Source organism: Mastacembelus armatus, chromosome 19 (genome assembly GCF_900324485.2).
Source record: "Mastacembelus armatus chromosome 19, fMasArm1.2, whole genome shotgun sequence".
NCBI classification, from domain to species: domain Eukaryota; kingdom Metazoa; phylum Chordata; class Actinopteri; order Synbranchiformes; family Mastacembelidae; genus Mastacembelus; species Mastacembelus armatus.
Window position 1 is genome coordinate 5331705 of NC_046651.1, and position 24190 is coordinate 5355894.

At 39.9% G+C, this 24190-nt stretch overlaps 1 protein-coding gene across 2 annotated transcripts; it reads left to right on the top strand.

The window, feature by feature from the left end:
- The first annotated feature begins 446 nt into the window (after positions 1-446).
- Positions 447-23003, top strand: LOC113135859 (arf-GAP with dual PH domain-containing protein 1). 2 transcript variants are annotated; one of them, XM_026316174.1, is made up of 11 exons: positions 447-795; positions 9500-9627; positions 13007-13098; positions 14730-14812; positions 18132-18244; positions 18360-18506; positions 20646-20729; positions 20928-20990; positions 21365-21436; positions 21537-21765; positions 21871-23003. In XM_026316174.1, exons 1-11 carry the CDS (start codon positions 705-707, stop codon positions 21921-21923), a joined length of 1155 nt encoding a protein of 384 aa, XP_026171959.1. In that variant the 5' UTR covers positions 447-704; the 3' UTR covers positions 21924-23003. The 2 variants fall into 2 exon arrangements, with proteins under 2 accessions (XP_026171959.1, XP_026171960.1); XM_026316175.1 differs by having other exon boundaries at positions 21953-23003.
- Positions 23004-24190: the final 1187 nt, after the last annotated feature.

The following is a 24190-nucleotide window of genomic DNA, read 5'->3' on the forward strand; positions in this document are numbered from 1 at the left end:
CGACAGACATTAGCAATCGAGAGGATCTCATCGATGGCCTCTAGGCTTTTCAGTTATGTCCTAATACTTTCACAAATAAAAACAAACTCATTTACCTTAAATCTCGTTCTTTATATCCAGTTGACTGTACATCTCAACGAGACACAATCTTCGAACCACCGACCATGTACAGGAAGAACAGGTCTATAAAATGAACGAATACACAAAACATCTGCCAAAAAATGAAGACTCATAAACCCAGCATGACTTATTTATTTAAAACGTGTAAAGTCATAATTCTGCAGATATACGTTCATGTTTACTTGAGTGTTTTGTGGTCAGACCTTGATTTCTTTGATTGGGTTTGTGCCTAGTCCTCCGCTGGAGGTCGCTCTTTCTCAAAATACAAGACTGGATGGATGAGCGAGAGGACGAGAGGGAGGGAGGAGGAGGAAGAAGAGGTGATGGTAACATGTAGGCTTAATTATTATGCAGTCAGCGAGACTAGGTAACAGCTAGCACTGATAGGGACCAGGGAGGAAGAGGAGAGGACTCCTGCAACCTCGGATCAGATCGGTCATTCTCATCCAGTCCTCTCCCCTCCGCTGTTCCTGCTTCTCCGGTTCAGATTGGAGGTGACAGGTACCCGGCCAGTGTGTCTGTCTGTCGGATGTTCTTGTGCGGACTGTTTCCCACGGCGGTGAGGTTGGACTGATACACTCACCATGGCGCTGGAACCGGAGGGGAACAACCGGCTCCTGCAAGACGTGCTGGCGAGACCGGGCAACGAAACGTGCGCGGACTGCGGTAATCCAGGTAAGCAAGCCCCCAAAATCCGCCGGTGTCTGACGGAACCAATGCATGCAGCCGCAGTTGCTCTAACGTTAACGCATGTAAAGCTGCTGTACACAAAAGGTGGCAAGGTGAGCCAAGAGGTGTTTCACAAGCCAACAAGTCTGAGTGAACTCAGTCCACATGTGATGCCATCAGAGTCCAGGCAGGGCTACCTGAAAACACTGGCTTTTCAGGGCAGAATAAGGCCTAACAAAAAGAGAGCGGACTCTGGACTTAGTTTGAGCCATAAACTTATAAAACACTTATGTGTGGCTGTCATGGAGTGAGCACATAAACACATTACAACTGTCCCCCTCACCACTGGACTTGTTAATCTATGTGTGTGTGTCTGGCCACAGCATTTGCTAGAGCTGTGGTCTGGCCTTATCATGTCAGCAACCTCCATACAGGTTGCTCAGTAATTACTGGTTTGTGTATTTTTGCTTTACATGTCCATGTGGGCCAAAGGAGTGATGTCAACTGGGTTGTGTTGTTCTCTGCCAGGCAGGCTTCTTCATTCCTTCATCCTCTCCTCATTCCCTATTTTACCCCATCTTTCCCTCTTCAAATCCCACCCCTCCTCCCCTTCCTTTCCCTTCTGTGAAATGGCAATAAACTAGTGATTGGCCGTTGAGGCTTCAGTACGGGCCGTATGCCCAGTGCTTGGAGCCGAGCCCACCCAGGATGCATGTTTCTTGGCCCTGGTTATGGCTCCTCTGAGGACTGGCTGTGAGTGGAGCAGCTTTCGGAGCCAGCAGTGCTCTCTCCCAAAATTAGGAGCTTTGTCTGAGTACTGGACACTAGTAGAGGAATTTCATTTTGGTAGGAGAGTGTTGAGAATCTCAGAAAAGCATCTCTCATTTTGTTTGGTGATACACAGCCTTTACTGTAGCAGCTTTAAAGTGTTTCAAATTTTTATGTGTATAAAAATATCATATATATATATCATATATATATATATGATATCGAAAAGTCCTACCGGTGGGTGGAAAAAGCTGGACTGAAAGACAGCACAGAGGCACTGATCGTAGCAGCACAAGAACAGGCCCTGAGCACAAGATCGATAGAGGCCGGGGTCTACCACACCAGGCAGGACCCCAGGTGCAGGCTGTGCAAAGATGCCCCTGAGACAATCCAGCACATAACAGCAGGTTGTAAGATGCTAGCAGGCAGAGCGTACATGGAACGCCATAACCAAGTGGCCGGCATAGTGTACAGGAACATCTGTGCCGAGTATGGGCTGGAGGTCCCAAGGTCAAAATGGGACACACCTCCAAAGGTGAGGGAGAATGACCGAGCTAAGATCCTGTGGGACTTCCAGATACAGACCGACAAACAGGTGATGGCTAACCAACCGGACATAGTAGTGGTGGACAAACAACAGAAGAAAGCCGTAGTGGTAGATGTAGCGATCCCAAGTGACAGCAACATCAGAAAGAAGGAACATGAGAAGCTGGAGAAATACCAAGGGCTTAAAGAAGAGCTAGAAAGGATGTGGAAGGTGAAGGCAACAGTGGTCCCCGTGGTAATCGGCACCCTCGGGGCTGTGACCCCCAAACTGGGAGAGTGGCTCCAACAGATCCCAGGAACAACATCAGAGATCTCAGTCCAGAAGAGCGCAGTGCTAGGAACAGCTAAGATACTGCGAAGAACCCTCAAACTCCCAGGCCTCTGGTAGAGGACCCGAGATTGAGGAAGACACACACACCACCCATAGGGGTGAGACGGGAAATTTTTTACATATACATATATATATATATATATATAAACATGTGATCTAAAATCTGGTTTTATCTGTTTTTATTGGTGTGACCTTAGTCATCTAGAGATAGTGTCAGTCTGTCCAACACTTTCGTCCAGACTGAACTTTCTCAACAATCTCTAGGTTCAGTGCAGCAGATATTCATGGTACCCGGAGGATGTACCCTGATGATTTAAGTGATCTTCTGACTGTAGTTTATGAGCAAATAATGACGCTCCCATCAGCCCCAAGTGTACGTTGTACTTAATACAATTTAGCAAATGTTGACATGCTTCTACGCTAAACTAAGAGTTGGATTATGCAGAAAAGAGCTAGTTCATGCAATGTGTTGCTTGTGGTGGAAACTCATAGAGGGTGGAGATGCAATAATAATGTTTAATAATAATGTGCAGAAAACAACACATTTTTAGGAAGATGTTCACAGTTTTGATTTTAGTTGTAAAACAGAAATTGCCAGAAAAATATTTTTGCAAAATGCTGTTTCACCTTCTTGCAAACTGTTCTGATGGAGTATACCACCATGTGAACACGGTAAGCATCACATGCTAAACATCTGCTTTGTCATTGCAAGCATGTTGCAGTTCTAGCATTAGGTAGCGTGCCAATGTACAACCTCACAGACCAGCCAGCAACAGTCAATGATGCCCAGAGGAAACTAGAGCCTGGAGATCGTTCATCACTTTTACCTTGCAGATAAGAAAATTGCACCTTTGCAATCATTGCAAAATCAATTTTAGCTTTGGTGAAGTGAAGGTGGGACAGATGGGAGGGGCAGCAGCTGAATAGCCAGAGAAGCAGGTTCAGATCACAGCTGGGAAAATAAGAACTAGTGAAGGGTGTCGCATTTTCTCCTATCCACTGACAGCTGCTGAGATTCATACACAGTGTCTGCAGAACATGTTTAATGGTTGAATGCAATATTTGTTATTTCATGAAAATTCAGAAAAGCTGGTTGTATGGAAGTATAAGGACATCCATCTATCAACAAACCCCCCCGCGGCTAACAGATCAGGAATTCCCATGCTCATAATTCATGTGTTATAATGGTCAAGATATGAATTATTAATGCTGGTTCAGCAGCTCACAAGATCTCATCTCATCAGTGGATTTTTCAGAAAAGCATCCCAGTTTCATTACAGCTAGAAACACCAACAGTCATCACAGCAAAGTCAGCAGACATCGATCCATTGTGTTGGAGTCGGTGGGTGTGAAGTCAGGTTACCTGGTTGGGATGTGACAGGTATTGCAGGTCTATAGATATACAGAGTGATTGGCAAATTGATAGATGTCTTGTTTATGGTTTCTATTTTATTCTGACAATGTGTAGCCAAGCTGTGCAGATCTCTGACGAAGTTCCCAGCAGCAGGTTTAAGGGAGATCTCTCTGAACTCGGATCACTTCAACATACAAACTGCCTGCCAGTGTTTGTTAAATAATCCACTGAATGACAAGAAGGAGGCCATCTAATAAGAATGCTTTTTCATTATATAATCATTTGACATTTCTAAATGTCACCTATAATCTGACTTTATCATCCTCATGTAGTAATATGTTCCTGGGTGGAGCTAGAGATGAATCTGAAAAATCATTCTGACATGGGTGTAGATGAATTCAGTAAAAAGTAAATGTTTTTAGTCTAAATATGTATTCACCTAAGTAGGTTACTGTCTTACTGTAAACTTGAGGTTCCCAACATGGGGGTGGGAATCCTACCAGCTGGCACAAGATGAATCTTAGGGTTGCAGGGTGATCACTGTACTTATACAGTGTACAGACCAATCTTCCCAAATGTATCTTTTGGAAGGGTGGACATGAAATGTGGGAATTGAAACAAAGAAAGATAAAATGTATCAAACCCCCTGGCTGCAACACAAAGACTATGTCTATAATGGTAAGCTAACATGATTTGCAGTAACGATAGACTGCATATAAGCATGGATGGCACATCACCACTTCCCACAAAAATGAAAAAGTAAAGGCAGGCTGTTTCTTGCTTTTGTGACATATTTTGCAACCAGGTTTTGTGTAGTTACGACCATAGGCAGAGTTTCAGAGCACCAACCAAACCGTCAACAATCTGGAACAAATTTTTAGTTGTCCCATCTGCTTTCACATTTTTATATACAATCTATGGCAACAATGAAGAAGGTGGCATTTATTCACACATTTAATCACATGTATCAGTGCAAAAATTAACTATTAATTTGAAAAGCAATGAAAACATGATATGTCGAGTCCCTCTATTGTATGTGAACATGCAGGCTAAAAACAGACTATCACACCATCTGCAGTGACCTGAATGTCCTCTCTCACCCCTGTCTTATCTTGCCATCTCAAATACACCCTGCATTAAGCAGACCCAAAGCCTACTGGAATTGGTCTTAAAACACACAAAGTGGCAACGTACTGCTGGTGTGTTTTTGTGCTTAGTCATTCTTACTCTGCCCTTCCTTACCTTTGCGCATTTTTTTCGTTTTTCTTCTTTCTGCTGGCCTGCTCAGATGAGAACGCTGAGGCTGACCTGGGAGCTTATACGGCAGGCTTTCTCTGTATCTCAGCAGCATTGTGGCTCTGCCCTTTGCTAAGGACACACAAACGAGCTTTTCCCTCCAGAGAGAAGCCTCAGCAGTCCTCTGAGGTGGGAGGAAAGTGTTTGTTGAATAGCAAAAACGACAGGAGCTGTGATCAAATAGGAAGAGGTTTAGGTCTGTATTTTTATACTTATGCCTTTCCTATGTCAGCTCAGTGTCTTGACAAAAATCAGCATGAAATGAGATGGCAGTTTATTAAGGAGCTAAAACTGATGCCGTCTTATTCAAGAGTCCTGCAGCAGACTGTTCTTCATGAATGCGATAATGTTCTGGTTGAGCTGAAATGGCTTCAGGGAGGTGCTGATTTACTGCAAATGGATGATCAAAACACAAATCCACAAGTGACTTGATCTGTAGTTGCTTTTACAGTAGATAGTTATGTGGCAGCTCCTTCAATAAAACATGCCCAGCCTTATTACTACAAACGTCCTGATAAGCTTCAGTGCTTTTCAGAGTCATCGCTTCACTGTTGGTAGCAACAGAATCACTAATGTAGATATGTATGTTGTCTGAGGCTACTTCTTCATGATGTCCTCCCATCCATCTGCAGGTGGCAGAGGTATGGTCACAGCATCCTGTTAGGATGTTTAGAGTGTGATACGCTGATAATTCCCACAAGGAGAGACCACTGTAGAATAATCCAGCAGACCCTGGATTAATTGAAAGGAATAAATAAGCCCATAATTCACAAAGGTGTCATAGGGCAAGGAATATTGAGGATAGGACAGGAAAAGTGAGGAAGTGAGGGAGGACTGACTGCCTTCATTATATGCTGCTTCATATAAAATTTCACTCAGCCATTTTTCTTAGAGCATTTCCCCATGATTTGAATGAACAGAACGACCTGAAGCAAACGTTTCACATGGAACCAAATGTTCCTAGTGTCTGTGGAAGATTTGGAACAAAGACTCCAAAACTGAAAACCCTTGAGTAAAGCATTACTAAGTCACCTTTAAAATGGATATAAAGGGGTAAATCCCTGTGGCAAACCCAGGAATTTTATCGATCCAAGTCATTTTTATACATGGGAGGAAGAGTAGTTTACCATCTTGAGACATGACATGAAGAGTAGTTTCCTTTATACTTAGACTCCTGCACATGCATGTTTACAGTCGAGGGGGCAGTTAAATTACAGTCTTTTAGTGTTATCCACTGGGCTAGTGTTATTCAGGGTTTCGATAAGTACAGTGGAGCAAGCACTTGATATATAATAAAGGGCGATTTAAAGTCAGCTCTAACATGGATACGGATAAAAGCTAGAGCAGGGAGGCTAATACTGGGGTTATATGGCTAAGCCTTCCAGCTGGTTAAAATGTATGCAGCTGTATATCGAATGAGCTGGAACCTTTTAAAAAGGTTATTCATGTCAGAGAAAAGACCATTACAATAGGCAGGCCGAGGCGTTGCAAAAACATGTACTTCAGTATCAACCCCCACCATTGTCACGAAGTACAGTGGTGCAAATATGCAAATACAGTGATATTACCATGCTCTTGAAAGTTAGATCTGCTCCCAGAATTTAAGCAATAAGTAGACATAAAATGGAGAACCTTCACATTAATGTCAAAATGGAGTGACCTTTGTTTTCCAAAATCATCATTCTTCATAAATCTGCATTTTGGAGAAAATCCATCACCTTATGTTTAAAACTAGTCATTTACAGCAAATTATTATACAATAAAGTTAAGTGGAAAAGGTTCTGTGCTTTGAAGGAACATTCAAAGAAACAGCCATAAGGATTTTGGTGAGAGAAACTATCATTCCTTAAACACAACCATAAACATTTAAATTTAAATTTAAATGTAAATAACACCTAAGTACAAGGAGGCGAATAGGCGATTGGGAAGAGGGGTGTTAATAATACTGGTATTCAGATATACAGAATGTATCACAAAGAGTGAGAGTGTGCAAGCTGTGCAGACTGAAGAAAACTTGACTTTTATTATCAAAGCCTCTGTCTCTGACATTTTACAATGTCTGGGTCAAGCTACAGTTAAGCACAGATTGAATAAAAATGATACCTGTAGGAGTATGAGTCTGTGCTATCGCCTAACCAGTTTAGCCGAGATATGAGAGGGTCCTAACATCAGTTGACCCCATTATTTAGTTATTAACCTCCATCTTGATTCAGCCAGTGAGAGACCGATATGAATGCATCCAGACATACAAATGTACTTTTGCAGAGGCTCACAGGCACAGAGCTTTGGATACATGCATTCTTGTTCATTTATTCTGCATCTACCCTGCAGTGATGCCACGGGCGGTTCTTTGTTCAACCTCATGGAGCTGAATAGAAAGCTCAGTTGTCTCTCTGCCCAGCAGGTCCTGTAATTCCTGAAAAACATGACTTTCTTCTTAACATTTCCTCAGAGAGCAGCCAGGTGTGGTGAAACTTTACCTAACACGCCTCAAACACAATGTGCACCTGTAAAAGAAAAAAACTGGTGTTTTCCACCTCCTGTTTGTTACAACTCTGCATCTGTTGCTTAGAGTAATCCTACTGAGAAACATCCTTTACGTACATGAAGTGGTTAAAGTGGTGTCTGTGTTTGCGTGTGTCTTTGCTCGTATGTGTATTTGTGGTTAGTCAGTCATGTGGCCACAGTGATGTATATGAGGGCTGTTTCTCTGCAAGGCCTGACTCAGACAGTGATGACCTCACCACTGAATGGCTGTGTTTTTGTGTCAGCAGGGTTGTGTGTGTGTCTGTGTAGGGGGTATATTTGCATGCTGTGGTTGTTGCATGGTGTATGCATAAGGAGATGTACAGTAAACAGATGTAAAAAGGAATGAGTCCTCCACAGGAATACGCAACCTCTAGTCCTTCGTGATTAATTTTAGGGAACCAGAATGACTCTAAAGGACAAGCTGATGGTTTTAAAAATATTACCTGCTTGTCTTGGGTTAGAACAGATAAATGAGGAAGACTGTTGCCAGCAACACCTTCAGGGGATCTTGTGAGCTCACATCATCTCTCTGCATGATAAAGAAACCACACTCTTCTTCCTTTCCCTCCTCCATACCTCCTACCTCTCCTCCATCACTTCCTCATCTCTAAAGCCTCTCCTCTCCCACACTGGCCTCTCCATCTTTCTCCATCATCGCTTTCTTTGGCCTCAAGAGGACAGAGAAACACAAGAAACGTATTACTTGCCCTCTTCCACCCTTCTCTCCTCTCTTATGACTCCCTTGAGTATTACACACTGTGTGTGTGTGTGTGTGTGTGTGCGTGCGTGCGTGCGTGCGTGCGTGCGTGTGTGTGTGTGTGTGTGTGTGTGTGTGTGTGGTTGTTTTTCTTACATCGTGGGGACTAAAACCTGTTTGCACCAAATCTTGGTCCCCACCATGTAAATCACTGAATTTTAAAGAGAAGACTTGGTTTAAGGTTAGGGTAAGGGTAGGTATTATGCAAGTAGCGGTTATGGTTAAGGTTAGGCCAAGTCTCCAGGAATGTGTGAGTGTGTATGAGGTCTCCTTATGTGAGGCAGCTGCAACAAGATGAAAAGAGAATGTGCTACGCTCTGTCCCTTGTGGCCATGCATATGCTGTGCATGCATGCAAAATACATCATAAAATATGCACACACAGATTCCACCATTAATAGAAGTTAACTAATACATTACTATGGTAACACTGTCAGTTTATTTCAGCTTATCAAAGATACTGTAGTATCAGCAGAAATGCTAAAGATTTGTTTGTTGTAGAGATTACAGCTTAATGGAAAACTAGCTGATGTAACATGATTGACTACAAATGTGAGTGTGTGCATGCAGACTTGGCTTCTTTCATCTTTGTGTGTGTGTACATGTGCGTTTGCATGTGTGTGTTGATGTTATCACTGTTTATTAAGGAGTCCGGTGATGCTACTAACCTGATAACTACCTTAGCTGAGTTCGGATCAGATCTCAGGCGGTCTGTTTCCTGTCAGTAAACTAAATAGGATTTCCCCAAAATCATATTTTGCTGCCCTGCTCTACTGTATGAGCAGGGACACACAGAGTCCCTTCTAATATTTGCTCCATTTACTTTGCTCCTATTACTCCTTAACAGTGGCAGCATCAGCACTTTCAGTATTTATAGCCTGAACCTTGTGCTGCTGTTCTTTTTGTTGCAGTGCCTGACAAGATTTTCTCATCTCTCCTCCTTTATCTCTCCTCTATCTCTTTCTGTCATCCTCCTGTCCTGCATTGTCCACTTTCATTTCTTCTCGTCTTTCTTCCCAAATTCACATCCTCTCATTTCACCTACATGCTTGTTCTCCCTTTATGTCCTCTTTTTCATTCCCACGGCTCTCCCTCCTCCTCCTTCCCCTCTCTGTCTCTCTCTCCTGCAGAGCCGGACTGGGCGTCGCTGACGTTGGGCGTGTTTGTTTGCCAGGCCTGCTCACTCCTTCACCGGAGCATCCCCCACATCACCCGGGTCAAATCTGTCCAGGACACGTGGGATGCCAGTGAGGTGGAGGTAGGACAAATATACAGCACACTGCTAAGTTCCCACTAGTATGGAAAAATCGTTTCCCAGCTCTGAGTGCATTGTTGACATTTCATATTTCACTGGTATTGCATTACCCATCCAATTCAAACAATGGAATGGATATGAAAACATTTGAGACAATGGGCCTCATGCAAGAACACCCTCACATCTCATTCTAACCCTCTCCTTTTGCTCTGTGAGTCAGGTACACTGACCCCGCTCTTAAACTCTCTTAGCTTCACAATTTGTCATAAACTGTAAAGTGTTTCAGCCTGATGAATCAAAACTCAAGAGTTCTGAGTATTAGCATAATCAACAACCCAGGTTCCTGTTCTTCTACAGGGACAAATTTCATTCACAAAAGAAAACTTTAATACCAAGTTCTGTTGAAGCCATGGAAACAAAAACACAGCAAATTTAGCAGTGATAAACCTTTGTATATAAAATCTATGTGTACTGCTGTTGGTAGATGTCACCAGAACAGAAATAAAAAATGGGTGGTTTTACATGAAGTTAGATTATCAAAAAAAAGTCTTGCTTTAGCAAAGCAGTCATTGTCCTGGATTGGAGGTGGTCAAGGAGACATGACAGTTAAAGACATGGATGAGTGAAAATGATACAGTTAAATATTCATGTTAAATTATCAGGTGCTATTGAGTATGTTCCATTTGGAAAATCTATGTTAGGGCCCGACACCAAAATATTGGTATTTATTTCTTGGTAAAGATTGCCACAGTCTAAAAATGTTGGGTGCTAATTTATAATAGTTAATTGTTTTTAGCTTAGTTGATTTTACAGTGGCATCATAACTGAATATGTACCTATAGCTGTCAGTTACCTTATCTTAGCATATGGAAACAGCTAGTCATTCATTCAGTCAGTGCTGCATTTCTTCTTGGCTAGAGAAAGTTATTCCCAAAGGCAGCCAGCAGAGACTGCAGGAAGTTACTGTGGTTGACCTTCTAACAAAGCAATCAAGTCTATTCCCAAAATGCTGAATTATTCCACTGTGAGTGTGAATTGAGAAAACAGATTGAGTCCAAATTTAATGCAAAACATATAAATAATATGAACATGCATGCAATACAGTCAACTGTATTGGAGCACTGTACCATTATATCTGTTTCTATGGAAACAACACATTGAGGGGACAATATCTTTACAATATGACAGAAAATAAAGCAGGAAATGAGACATAGCTGAACTAAAGGGAAAGTGATGGACTTTTTAAACCTGAAGTAGCTTTATTTTCTAAAAGATACTACACATCATAAGGATAACTTCAGCTGCTGGCTACTTCAGAAACAGTGCCTTAATACATCTTTAGTTCTTGTCTAAGACAATGAATTCTGATCAGCCCAAAGTGCATTGATCTTCAGCTCACCTTGACCTGTGAACCGCCCTTGGTAGTAGAGAATTTCCTTACAGCGATCAATGACGTATTATTATAGTTTCTCTTGGGTGTAAAAAGAAGCTGAGCTGATGTGTGCCTTGCAAACATGCCCCCTTTCAGAAATACATCTGTAAGAAATTTGAGCACAAAATTGAACCATAGTTAGCTGGCTAAAATCTCTCGCTCTACGTGTTTTGCAGGGGTGTATGAACTTGTCCCTTGATGCTGATGTGACTCATGAGGAAATCCAGGAGGTTGGGATGGGGGAGGACAGTTGGGATATAATGGGGATTGACTTAAGAGGAGAGCAGGGATGGTGTGAAGAAAAATGTAGGAATATTAGTGTGGGGTGTTGGGTATTTGAGTTGAAAACCAAACAGAAGCAAGAGTATTAGAAGAGTTAATGACTAGATTTGATTGCAGACTAGGAAAAAAGCTTTTTGAGTGCTTTTTGTCTTGGTATTAAGGTTACACTTCTGTAATTATAGTAGTGGGAGAGTTTAAGGTTGAAATGAGATACCAGAGTTTTTTGATGGGACGTCTGGAGATGTCGTAGTCCCATTGCAATAAAACATTCACAATCACTTTGTCAGTCACACAACAGTCACAATAGTATTCACTTTATTAGCAAAACATAGCTAATGCTGTGTAGCACAGTCTTGAGATTAGCAAGGTGCCACAGATGTCCCACAATGGCCTTCCTTCATGTTGACTTACAGTCATAACGTTACTGTTCCTGCACACATTTCATATTCATCCCAAAAGTCTCTGCCTGTATTAGGTACCTTTAAAAGGAGTTGCAGGAGAACACTATGGAATTACCTGAAAAAGGCAATATCATACATCATATCATACATCTGTATGAGTAAGAACATTTGAATCGTGAAGTACAAAAACAACAATGACAAGGCATAACATGACACTGATTTCTTTAAGCACACTGTGAAGCTTCTGTGCTTTTTGTTTCATCTTTATATTTCTTGGTTGCAGTTGATGACACTAAATGGCTCAGTACTTCCTGTTCTTTAGGTTTGATTATACTGTTATCATGTTTTAAATGTGACATGCACGGTTTGAAAATCGTCATAATTTGGCAGCTATCACATATTCATTTTCATGATTTTCTTTAGAGGCTTGTGTTTTGGTTGGATTTCCTACTGCAGTTTGACCTTCGAAATAAAACGGCACAGTGCTGCCTACCTTCCAGAGCCCCTTAGAGGAGAAGAGAGGCATGTTGAGGATTTCAGCCAGCTGGATTGGACTCAGGGATTATCCTTGGATGAAATGCTTGGTGGAGGGAATGAGGGCAGGAGGCAGATACATCCCAATTCAATGAAGTTGTTTCCGAGTTAATACCATTGGAAAGCTGGAGCCTTATTGTCAGCTGAATGAGTTCTATGATACCTTAGCTTTCTAAGCTTTATTCAATGGTTGGCACTTATTTAACATTACTAAATGTTATTTTCTTCTTCCTGTCATTGCTCTGTTGACACTTTTTTCTTGGTTTCTTCCTTTGAAAGAAAACAGTAACAGCACTGTTACTTGGATCTGCTGTAAAAGAATAGAATTTTATTTTAGAGCTTTGTTCTCAAAAAGATGGGGGGGTTCTTTTTATTTTATCTCCGATTTTGAAAAAACAAAGAAACATTAGATTTTGTTGACAAAAATAACTACAAAAGACTTATTATTGTGTCTACACGGTTAAGGTCCACTCACAGTGTTAATAGCTAATATGGTCCCAAATACTGAAATTCACCTGCACAACAATGTTTTACCTGAAATGTTTTCAGAATAGAATTCCTCTAAAAAGTGGTTAAAATATGCCTTTAGATTCATTTCATCTGTTTTTCTATTCCTCTTGTAAATCTGAAATGCAGTAAAGTATATTTTCTTATATAAGATTATTTTAAAGTGAATATCTGACTGTGAACAATATGTAAATCACCAGGTTATGTTATACTTTCTCCCTTTTAGTTAATGGCTGCTATGGGAAACACTGCAGCCAAGGCCAAATATGAACAGAAGGTTCCTGCTTTCTATTACAGACCAACACACACTGACTGCAAGTAAGTAGGCTGTCTGTTGTCACGTTCAAACACAAGTACTGGATGTGTATCCTTGTGTCATATATAAATATTATTTTTACAAGCAGTAATATCACACTGGCACATCAAACAAAAGCGTTGTTTAGTACAGAATAGTGTTTTGAACAAAATATTGCAAAATAATTTTGTAACAAATGACAGGTGTGTTTATTTAGACCTGTCTTTTAGTCACATGGTGAATTTAGGACTGAGTTGGCGTTCTAGCATGGTGTCACATTGTGTGTAGTGGTTATTGTATTTTGTATTTTTCATGCTGTGTTATTGTTGTGTTAGCATTTGTATAGCGCTACTGCTATACAAATAAAGGTGATTTGATTGATTGATTGATTGATTGATGTGAGTTCATGTCTACAAGCAGTTCCATTCATATTACACATAGTTATTTGACTTATTCTTAATCTAAATATGTTGTGGAGCTTTAAAGTGTTCTTTTTCATTGTCATATTGGCTGTTGTTGACCTCCAGTCCTCTGCCCACGCTGCCTGCAGCTGAATGTGATAAGAAAATGCTAAATGCAGAGGTAGTTATACTAAATGCTGATAAGTGTTAATGTGATGCAAGCACCATGTTGTGTGGGACATTGTTGGTGCATATTGAGATATAGTATACAGTTTCACACCTTGGACTGTGTGCATTACTTAAGTATCACTTCCTCTTCCTTTGTGTGTGTATGAAAATATGCAAAGCGTTTAGAAACTCTTGTGGGCTGTTTCGTGCTTTACTGATATAGAATTATGAATCACACTAGATGAATTAAGCTTTTGACTATCAAAATACAACAATTTAAAAAATACAGTTTCATACAGTTTCGTATTATAAGTTTTTCAATATACATCTGCCTACAAATATCTTTTTCAGTTCCGGCACTTTGGTTGCCCAATCATTATTCCTGCTGTGTCAGCATCCATCCAATCAGATTTTATTAAAATACACAGAGGCAGAAAAAGAAATCAAGACATTTGGCACAGACACTAAGAAAGTGTGTCTGTTTGTATTCACACACACTCCCCTGAGAACCACAGCTTTAGCGTTTGAAGATCCAGTGTCGCTACAAGGTGTCAATCACTGACATATCTGCTAAGAGTGAGACATTTTACTTCTTGATGCAGATAGAACAGTGGTTTTATTTCTACTAAACATATTGGGGAAGCAAATGAAAGGAGAATTGTATAGAGAAAGAGAGGATGAAAGCAGTTTGGAGGCTGAAGGGGAGTGGAAGATTAAGAGAGGTAGAGCAGGGAGCAGGATGAGAGAGACCGTTGGCATGGTGATATGCTGACTGTTCCCATTCGTTTCTCCTCATGCTGAAGGTCTAAAATGTAGATGCTTCCTTAATCTGCAGCTTTAGTAGAAAACGTGGAAAGCAAAGGCAGTGATCATGTTTGATCCTGAATGTTTTATGTTTCACTGTGATAGTGCTGAGTTACTGTAAATTTGTAACATGGAAAATGCTTCATCTGCTTTCTGGTCCATCATTTTCATGTAGTTATTTTATAGCCATCTTACTGGCTTCACATATGCACATCAGGGCAATTGGTGAGTGTATAATTGACATAAAAGCTAATTGTGTGTGTTTTCCATCATATCTCCAGGTTACTGAGAGAGCAGTGGATCAGAGCCAAGTACGAGAGGAATGAGTTTGAGTTTATTGAGAAACAGGAGCCATACTCTGCAGGTACGTGCATAATAACATTTTTATTTTAGAAGACTTGTGGAAATGCTCATCAGTTATATTTTCCCCAAGACTAGCCCTAGCACTGACCAAGTTGATGAACTGACTTTAGATTTGGACTGCAGCAGTATTTAAAGAATGAGTTTGGTGATAATCTGTTTTCCTTATTGTCAAAAAATTATTTGAAAAGAGTAGAACTAATGAACTAATTCACTATGAATATTAACAACATGTGGTGGGTCTTATTTTTCTGCTCTTTATTACAGCAATTGTTTTTTTGTTTTTTTTTAATCAGCATGGATGCATCACCCTCAAGCATAAATCCCTGGTAGTGCACCAAATCTAGTGTTGAAATAGTGAATAGTATATGATTTTGAAATGTTTTGGTAAAGTATTTGACCTTCTTTTAAAGGTAACTCTACATATGGGACCAGTTTTTCAATTTTCAAGACTTAAGGCAAGGTTTGACCTGATAATGTCTCAGAAGGATAAAAAATATAAACAGCATCAAACAGAGCTTGTATGGCCGCACAAATTGAATAGTTATGATGGACTAAGAGTTAAAAACATTTGGTGTCCACTAGGTAATAAACACATTTAACTTCCACTGTTGTTTTTGCATTTAGAGCAAAGCGTAGCACCATAACAGCTGTTAGCTTATTGTTGATTGAATGATTAAATGACCCTTCTTGCTTGTGTCTTTATTAATGTTATATTTTTTATACTGTTTTACTGTTTTGTTTCTTGTTTTATTTTTTTTCACTTTTAAATATTTATTTGAAATGGGATGTTGCCATTAATTAGCATTTATGCTAGGCCATCCCACTTTGTATAAATAAATAAGAAAATGATAAAATTGTATTGTTGACAGTTGACCTTATTAAACCAAAGTTAGGATTCATTTTATGACTAGAAAGACACCAGTAACACCAAATAGACATGGCGTCACCATGTTCCTACCCCCAATATTGTTTATATCACAAGTTTCAATTTCAGTTCAATCAACTGACTTTCTGTCATGTACTGATTTATTGTAGTTTAAAGGTTTATAGCAGAAAGAACACAAATGTGCCCAAGCACACAATTTTCCATCTAAAAGAGCTAAAGTGGCTTTTCTGTTGTCATGTCAGGCTTATGTTGTTTACCCTTCAATAAGCAGAACCTTGAAAACTCCTTGGACAAACAGATCCCAGTGGATGCCAGTAGCAGGGATTCAATTACCCTGAAAACATCCGTTGGCGACTTTCAAACATTCATTTTCATCCTTGGTCTCATAAGTGGTTATTTATACTGGATGTTTGCAGTTAAATGCATATTCGAGAGAATACATTCACTGCCATGAAACACTGAGTGAGTGTGTGTGCTTGTTGATGCTGAGTGTACAGTATTTGTGTGTGCTGGGTCCAGTAATGTATAGCATATATTTCACGTCTTGTTGGTGATGGAGCTTTCTGTTTGGCTTGCCCACTTGACTTGTTTGATCTTACGGTGGACACACACACACACACACACACACACACACACAAACACATATGCTGACAACGATATGAGTCATACTGTCATCTCTATTTGTGCATTCATGCTCTCTTCATCACTCTTTGTGAGCTGCATGACATCTGCATGTGTGTGGGGCACAGCAGTGGGTGACTGAGCTTAGCTGTTGGCCTCCACGGTGGCCTGTGTTAACAATGATCTGGTACACTAAGGATAGGAGGAAGAAAAAGTGCATGAGGGGAAGAGGCAAGGGTGGGGACAACAAGGGCTATTGATCGATGAGGTAATGCCTGTGTAGCCGAATATTTCATGTCAGAAGTCACCGCCACAAAGAGAGAGCATGCACACACACAAAGATGGAGTGAATAAGACCTGAGGACAAAAAGACAGAGTCGTAGTGAACAGAGAATACAGAAAATGGGAAAGTGCATAGTACAGGGAAGAAATAGAAGGTGAATATGAAAATGATTGGCTCAATTACAATACAAGTAATGTTCTGCATACTGTATAGTACATAAGATTTCTGTTCTAGTGTGAATAAAATATGGGTTTATGGAATTTGCAAATCATTGCATTCTGTTTTTATGTAGATTTTACACAGCCTCCAAACCTTTTTGGAATTAGGGTTAGATGAGAATAAAATGTTATGTCTGAAATTACTAACGAGCTTACAACACACTGGCTAACTATCTGGGTGCATGGCAATAACGTGTAGTACTTGCTATGAAGACATCACTCTGCCACAGTTCCTCAGTTTTAACTGCAATTACAGAGGTAGTGGTCCATTCTGATAGATACTGGAAAACCCAGAGAAAACCCACACCCAAACCTTTTTTCATCAGTTCATCCATATTTCAATAAAATCTTCTAACTGATGTGGAGTAGTAATTAGCCTTGCATGTAGCCATTTTGGTTTTATTTCAGACATTTGGATATACAAAAAACTTTCTGGCTTCACATAAATACTATGATGATGAATGGAGTTTTGTTTGTGGTGTGATGTTTAAAAACTCTACATCTTTCTCCTGAAGCAGTGTCCCAGTTGTTCTTTACTCACAGCACACTGTTCTCTGTGTAACTGCTTTTTGCAGAAGGAATAATCCCAAGAAAAGTGGTGACAGTGAGGTCAGTGGGTTTTCCAGAGTAACCACAACACTGTTTTTGAAAAAGCGTGTTGTGTTGAGTTTTCTACTAAATGTCATTTTTCAGTGCTTGGAGCAGCAAGCATAATTCCATAATTCCACCTCTGCTCTCTTGAAGTAGGCAGTCTCTTCTTTTTGGATTTTGGAATAACTAATATATTAGCCATTTCTTTGAGATGCCATCTGATTGTGTGTCATCCTCCCATTTGATCCACATAAATAGCATCAGATTAGAAAGAAGACACTTCAAAGTGTGACAGACTTAGAAGAGAAAGGCGGTCTGTGTAGTCAGAGCATTTTCCCAAAATAGGCTGAAGAAGACGAGATCACAGGCTATAAATAGAACAGCATATGATTATGGAAAAGAATGTTCTTTGGTAGAATGTCTATAAAATCTATACGCTTTATCATGCGTATAGATCATTTATCATGTCTGTTTCGTCGATGCCGTCCTGTGTTGTCGGTCTCACAAACTGTCTCCTTTTTCTTCCTCTTTTTGTAAATGAGATTTAAAATGATCTTTGATTTCAACTAACTAAAGTATCATTGTACACCAGTCAGTAAACATCTCACCGTGACTGTTATAAATGTCTCCTATGTTTTAGCCTTCATCTCCTCTGATGGGCTTTTGATGCCAACCTCCCAACCGCACACACTTTTTTAAAAAATGTTTTCTCTCTTTCCAGGGTACCGAGAGGGGTTTCTATGGAAACGAGGAAGAGACAATGGTCAGTTTCTCAGCCGAAAGTTCATCCTGTCGGAGAGGGAGGGAGCACTGAAATACTTTAACAAACAGGATGTAAGCAAGATGATACAGTTGCATTTTAAACCATGTTTACAGTGGCACAAGCAAACTGTACTGAGGAATATGAGGTTTTTACAGTGTACGATTTGTTGTGTCTACCTCTGTCCAGGCCAGGGATCCCAAGGCAGTGATGAAAGTTGAGACCCTCAATGCCACCTTCCAGCCAGCCAAGATTGGCAACCCCTGTGGCCTGCAGATCACCTACCTGAAAGACAACAGCACAAGGAACATCTTTGTCTACCACAGTGATGCTAAGGTACATTGTCACACAACTATGTACACTCATGCACATTCAATAATTCTATTCATGTCCTCCCTTCTTTCTGCTAAATTGTTTTCTACAATGCTGTGACATGCTCATCACCTCTTATATTACAAGAATACAGGGCACTAATACAGGGTTGGTAGTATAATATGCATGCTCTGCTAAACACACTTGGACTTGGAAATGTACTTTAATAATTCATTTCCTTTTGGCTTTTTCCGTAACCGCTCGTCTGCCGAAGCTTCACTTTCTACAGGGCAGTCAGAAAGTATTTTGACAGGAAGACTTTGTGGGTGATTGTGTCTGAAAATATAACTGCTGGGTTTTAGATTTAATGTTAAGACATTTATCTAGATTCTGTAAATAGTATAGAAGATGTGTTACTGTTAAAAAGCTGAGCTACGTGAAGAAAATTGGGCTGGTGTGTTAACAGTGAGCTTCTGTAAATTCTATGGTAGTACATTTTTGCATAACTTTCCTAGAAGCACCTATATAGGGTATATACTCAACTGCATTTATTGTATGTGTAGTTTATTAGATTTTTTATTTATTATGTAATGCACATAGTGTACAAGTGCCCAGCTTTGTTGGAAGACAACAAAATGCTGTTGCAACATTTGGAGATATAAAAATAACTTTATACATATTATTTTGCAGACAAAGAGCTTTGTCTTCTGTCTCAGTAGGGCTGCTTTTCCATTTTCCTTCTGCATTCTGCATAAACCTGAGGCAGCTTTAAAAAAAGGTCTTTCTGGGACCTTATACTGTACCTGGAGTCAACCACTTTCATTAGATTAGTTTTTCAAACCAGTTTTTCTAACTGCATCATCTCCAGAACCATCTCTGAATTGCTGTAGCCTAAAAGAGGGTGCACAAGACAGATACGTACATTATGATCAGATCATTTTATCAGTTCAAAAAAACAATTCCATTTTTTTATAGTATTATTATAGTATTTATTTTTTTAGTTTTATGTCTAAGAACAGCTGTAAGATCAGCAATCTGTAAGATCAGCAATATTCATCTAAACCTGTTCACAAATATTAAATGTTCAAATAATGATCAATAAAACATGAAATTAATTTAGTGGTAAAACTTCACAAAATAACATAAAGCTTCTTCTAAAACTGTTTCTATTCAATATCTAATAGATATAAGACTTTACAATGCAGTTGGTTTTATTTGAGAAAACATACCTACCTTCATTTTGTATCACATTTTATGTTTTTGCATGGTCAGTTGGCGTGCACTGCTATAATAAAAGACCTGCACCAAAAGACATAGTTCTCTCTAGGAACCTTCATAATAAATAATAAATGAGGAAATCTTGGGACTACTACGAGAACGATGGGTAAAAGAACTTGTCAGTCCTCCTTCTCCACTTTGACCCTTCCCATTCTCATTTCCAACTACATGTGCTGCTATTACTCATGCTGTGCTCTCTTTACACAGTCACATTGTGGGGATTCAACTTCCTCTTGGGGATTTAAAGCCATTCCCCTATGTAAATCATCATTCAGAGTGAATGGCGAGGGTCAGTGTAACATGGTAACACCTGTGGGTGTGTGTGTGTGTGTGTGTGTGTGTGAGTGAGAGAGAGAGAAAGAGAGAGGGGGAGAGAGAAGGAGAGAGACCTCTGTCTCTCCCTGAAGGGTTTTATAGAGCTGAGGTCACAAAACATTGCTTCACTATTCCCAGTGCTACTACATCTCTGGGGTGTATGGCTAAAATAGAAGTAGACAGTGAGAAAGAGATAGAGAGAGTTAATTAAAAACTAGGAGATTAGAGAGAAGAAAGACGCGGATGTCAGCAGCCATTCAGGATCATTAAAGGAGGGCTTGAGACTGAGCAGGAGAAAGCACTGCCCTCTGCCTGTAGAAGAGTGTTACTAAAGGCTGTGATAGGGTTCATTGGGTTCATTCAGCGGCAGCAGTTATTGACAGTGCTGCAGCATACACATAGTACAGAACCTCCTGACTACACCTTACTCTGTAGAAAATACACCTTTGCTGATGGGAAAAAAATGTAAACACACTACTTTTTTGACACAAGACAAAATACATCCAGTAAACAGAGACTGTCTGAATTACAGCAGAACATGTTACCACTGAGGATATCTGCTTTTTACAGGAGATGGTCGACTGGTTCAATGCTATCAGGGCAGCCAGGTTCCACTACCTACAGGTGGCTTTCCCCGGAGCAAGTGATGAGGAGGTGAGGTTGATGTCATGGTCTGTTACTGCTCTGTGGCTTGTGGTCAAGAAAAAGCACTGATTACTGTGCATTATGTCACTGTAGAAACAAACTGCTAATTGTTAGTGTTTGCATATACCTCTGGGATTTTAGTGATTCGGCTGCTGTAAGACATCTTTGCCTTTATGTCATGATTGTCTTTTGGTTTGTTCTCTCTAGCTGGTGCCCAAGCTGACCCGAAACTTCATGAAGGAAGGCTTTATGGAGAAAACAGGTCCAAAGGTTTGTGCTCACTTCATCTTTCCAACTCTTTAAAATCAGTTAAATAAGCTGACACACCACACATGGTGCTCTCAGGCTTTCAGTTATTGGGGCATTTGTGTGGTTGGTAATTCATTCTCATCACAACCTCTGATTTATCTTATGACAACTTAGAGAGTTCTGATGTTGGGATCCACTACTGTAGTACAATATTTACTAAGTACAAGTGTCCTGTATAAAATTAACCTCGGTATAAACAATAATTGCAAAAAAAGTATTAAGAAATTATTATAAGTAATCGTAGTTTTAGAACTTACTGCTTTAATGCAGTGCTTTTTGCAATGAACCAATGTTTCCTATTTTCAAAGTCTCCATTTGCATTCCTTTTGCCACAGCACACAGAAGGCTTCAAGAAGAGGTGGTTTACGATGGATGACAGAAGACTCATGTATTTTAAAGACCCACTGGTAGAAAGATACCTGCACCCACCCGATCTGTTGCTTTGTTTTAACCAGTTACTCAGTGTTCTTAGACCATTTTTCTCACCCGGTGCCTCATGTCTCCCAGGACGCCTATGCCCGTGGTGAGGTGTTTATCGGCAGTAAGGAGAACAGCTACACTGTTCTGGCAGGATTGCCCCCATCCACCCAGGGCTACCACTGGAACCATGGCATCACCATCGTCACACCCGAAAGGAAGTTCCTTTTTGCGTGTGAGACCGAGGCAGAGCAACGGGATTGGATAGCGGCTTTCCAGAGGGTAATCAATCGGCCAATGAGGCCGCAGGAATATGCAGGTAAAGAGAATATTATAACCAGTTTGTTAAGAATATATTTAAAAACGACTACTAAGTCATCAGACTTTTGTGAGCTATTCATGTAATGTACATCTTTCTCTACAGAGGTCAGTATTACCACAAAAAAACTGAATATCAGTTGGAACCAAACTGTCTGAAAACACATTTTACTTGTCTGATTCTGCAGTGGAGGCCCATTTTAAACACAAGCCTTGAAGCCTTCAAGAAGCCACAACTCAGCTGGACCCACTCAGTCTTAGTCAGATCGGAGACTCCCTCAGTTTGGGCGATCAGAGACCATGGCGGGAGGAGGTGAGGTGGGGTTGGGGACGAGATAAGAAAAGGTGAAAAACAAGAGGTGAAGAAGACACAGTTTCAGGAAACTGAATCTCTGATGGACTCATGGTCTCGGGATGAAAAAGTTGGTCTTCTGAAGTCAGAGGGTTGATGATGTCATTGCACCTGCCAAACTTGTGCTGTACATTACCATGCCAATCCTCCTCCATCCTCCCTGCAACAGCCTCCTCTCTCCCCTAGATTTCATCTTGTGAATGGTACATCCTCCCTGTAATCTAATGTAATTATGTAATCTAGAGTCATTTCACTGGTTGCTTAACAAACACAGTGCATTGTTAATTTATTGAATGTACAGTTGCGATGACAGTGGCTTACTGTGTGCGTGAAATCATGACATCTTCATTGAGGACGCTGTGAGGTTGACCCTTCAGGATTGAAACCCTATTCCACCCAAACCTACAAAGTGCTGGAATAAATAAATATGCATAAAAACACACACACACACAAATTCTCAGTGATCACAGTTGCCGTTAACGTAGCTGGAAGTGGCCAATCTGCATCCAGTCATGGTTCTTTTAAAACCTCAATCTGACAGCTGTTCTCTTTATTTATTTGTACTGTAGAACATATTGAGACATCATAGACAGTTATTGCTGCTTTAAAGGATTGTAATGTGACAGGATTGTAATTTATATAACACTTCTATAACAATTTTAGTTACTTATTGCATCTTGTTACTTGTTTTAAATTTTATTTTGTGTTGATCCTTAAATCGCAGTTGTAGTTTGTTTCATTATATAAGTCTTAACACCAGATGAACTTGAAATCAAGTGGTAGAGTTTGCTTTGTGTTCACGCCAACATTTTAGAGCTCATCCGTGTCTTCTTTTGGGGCTACATACTGTACAAATGTGTTACTTTGGTACATTGATTAAAATTACAACTTGGGTCTTAAAAACATGGCCTGAGAGTATTTCTCATTAATCTAATATTCTTGATTACAAGCAACAATTTAAAAAAGCAGTTAAGCTATTGAGACTAAATATTTAAAAAACTCTGTTGAGTGTTAAATCCAGATTGTTGCATGAAAATTAAACCTAAACTTTTCCTACTTTGGCAGCATTTGTGTGTTTATGTAGGATCAAATTACTCACAATAAGTTGATTGAGAAAATACATTTTCAGGGTCCCTGATAAAACTTTCATGTTAAACTATGTTCAACATAATCTTATAATAATATATACAGCACTTTATATTCTCCTGAGAAAAACACCTTTTGAGTTTGCATACTGTAAAGGCTGTGCAATTCAGAAAGTGCAGCTACATCGATTTGTCCTGCAGGTGGAGCTCTTACACTACTCTCTTTCATTAAGTTGGGATCACATAACAGGAAACCTTCATCAGGTGATGGAGAAATGTCAGTCCATGGAGAAAAATGTTATCTTTGACCTGACATGAAGACAGAAAAATCACCAGAATAAGAGTTTTAAAGACTTTTTTAGACATTTGAAAATAATATTAATAGTACGTACACTCCAACAAGATGACAATAACAGATATTTTATATTGAAATTGTGACTCTAAATTGCCCATAGGAGTGAGTGTGAGTGTGTGAGGTTGTTTGTCTCTATGTGGCCCTGTGATGGACTGGTGACCTGTCCAGGGTGTACCCCTGCCTTTCACCCAAAGAGAGGTGGGATATGCTCCAGCAGATCTCTGTGACCCTGGTTAAGGAATAAGTGGGTATAGAAAATGGATGGATGGATGGATATACTGTATTTCTTTCAAGACCTTGGAAAAAATAATGGAAGAATTGCTGTATCAGGGCGCTGTGACAGGATTACATCACTCCTTTCTATATATGAAAAAAACTGAATGTCGAATACAGCGAACCCTTCCCACTGCTTGGTTTTCCATACAAAAATAAACACAAATTAAATTTTTAATGGTTTGCATAACAAATGATACCCTTATGTTGCCATGGTTCTCTAATGCCAAGTACATTCGTTTTTTACTTAATCACAGTCCAGCAGAAATAAAGTCAAAGCTCTGTGAAAGATAGTGTTGTTACGCCAAATAGTACAGTATAATTAAAGATAGCATAAACTTCTTGAGCAGTCTAATATTTA

What these genes read in the sequence shown, in the direction of transcription:
- LOC113135859 (XM_026316174.1), top strand. Translation starts at nt 705, where the DNA reads ATGGCGCTGGAACCGGAGGGGAACAACCGGCTCCTGCAAGACGTGCTG. An exon ending in ACAGGAGCCATACTCTGCAG is followed by an intron (nt 14,813 to 18,131) that starts GTACGTGCATAA and finishes CTCTCTTTCCAG; the next exon opens with GGTACCGAGAGGGGTTTCTA. An exon ending in GAGGCCGCAGGAATATGCAG is followed by an intron (nt 21,766 to 21,870) that starts GTAAAGAGAATA and finishes CTTTCTCTACAG; the next exon opens with AGGTCAGTATTACCACAAAA.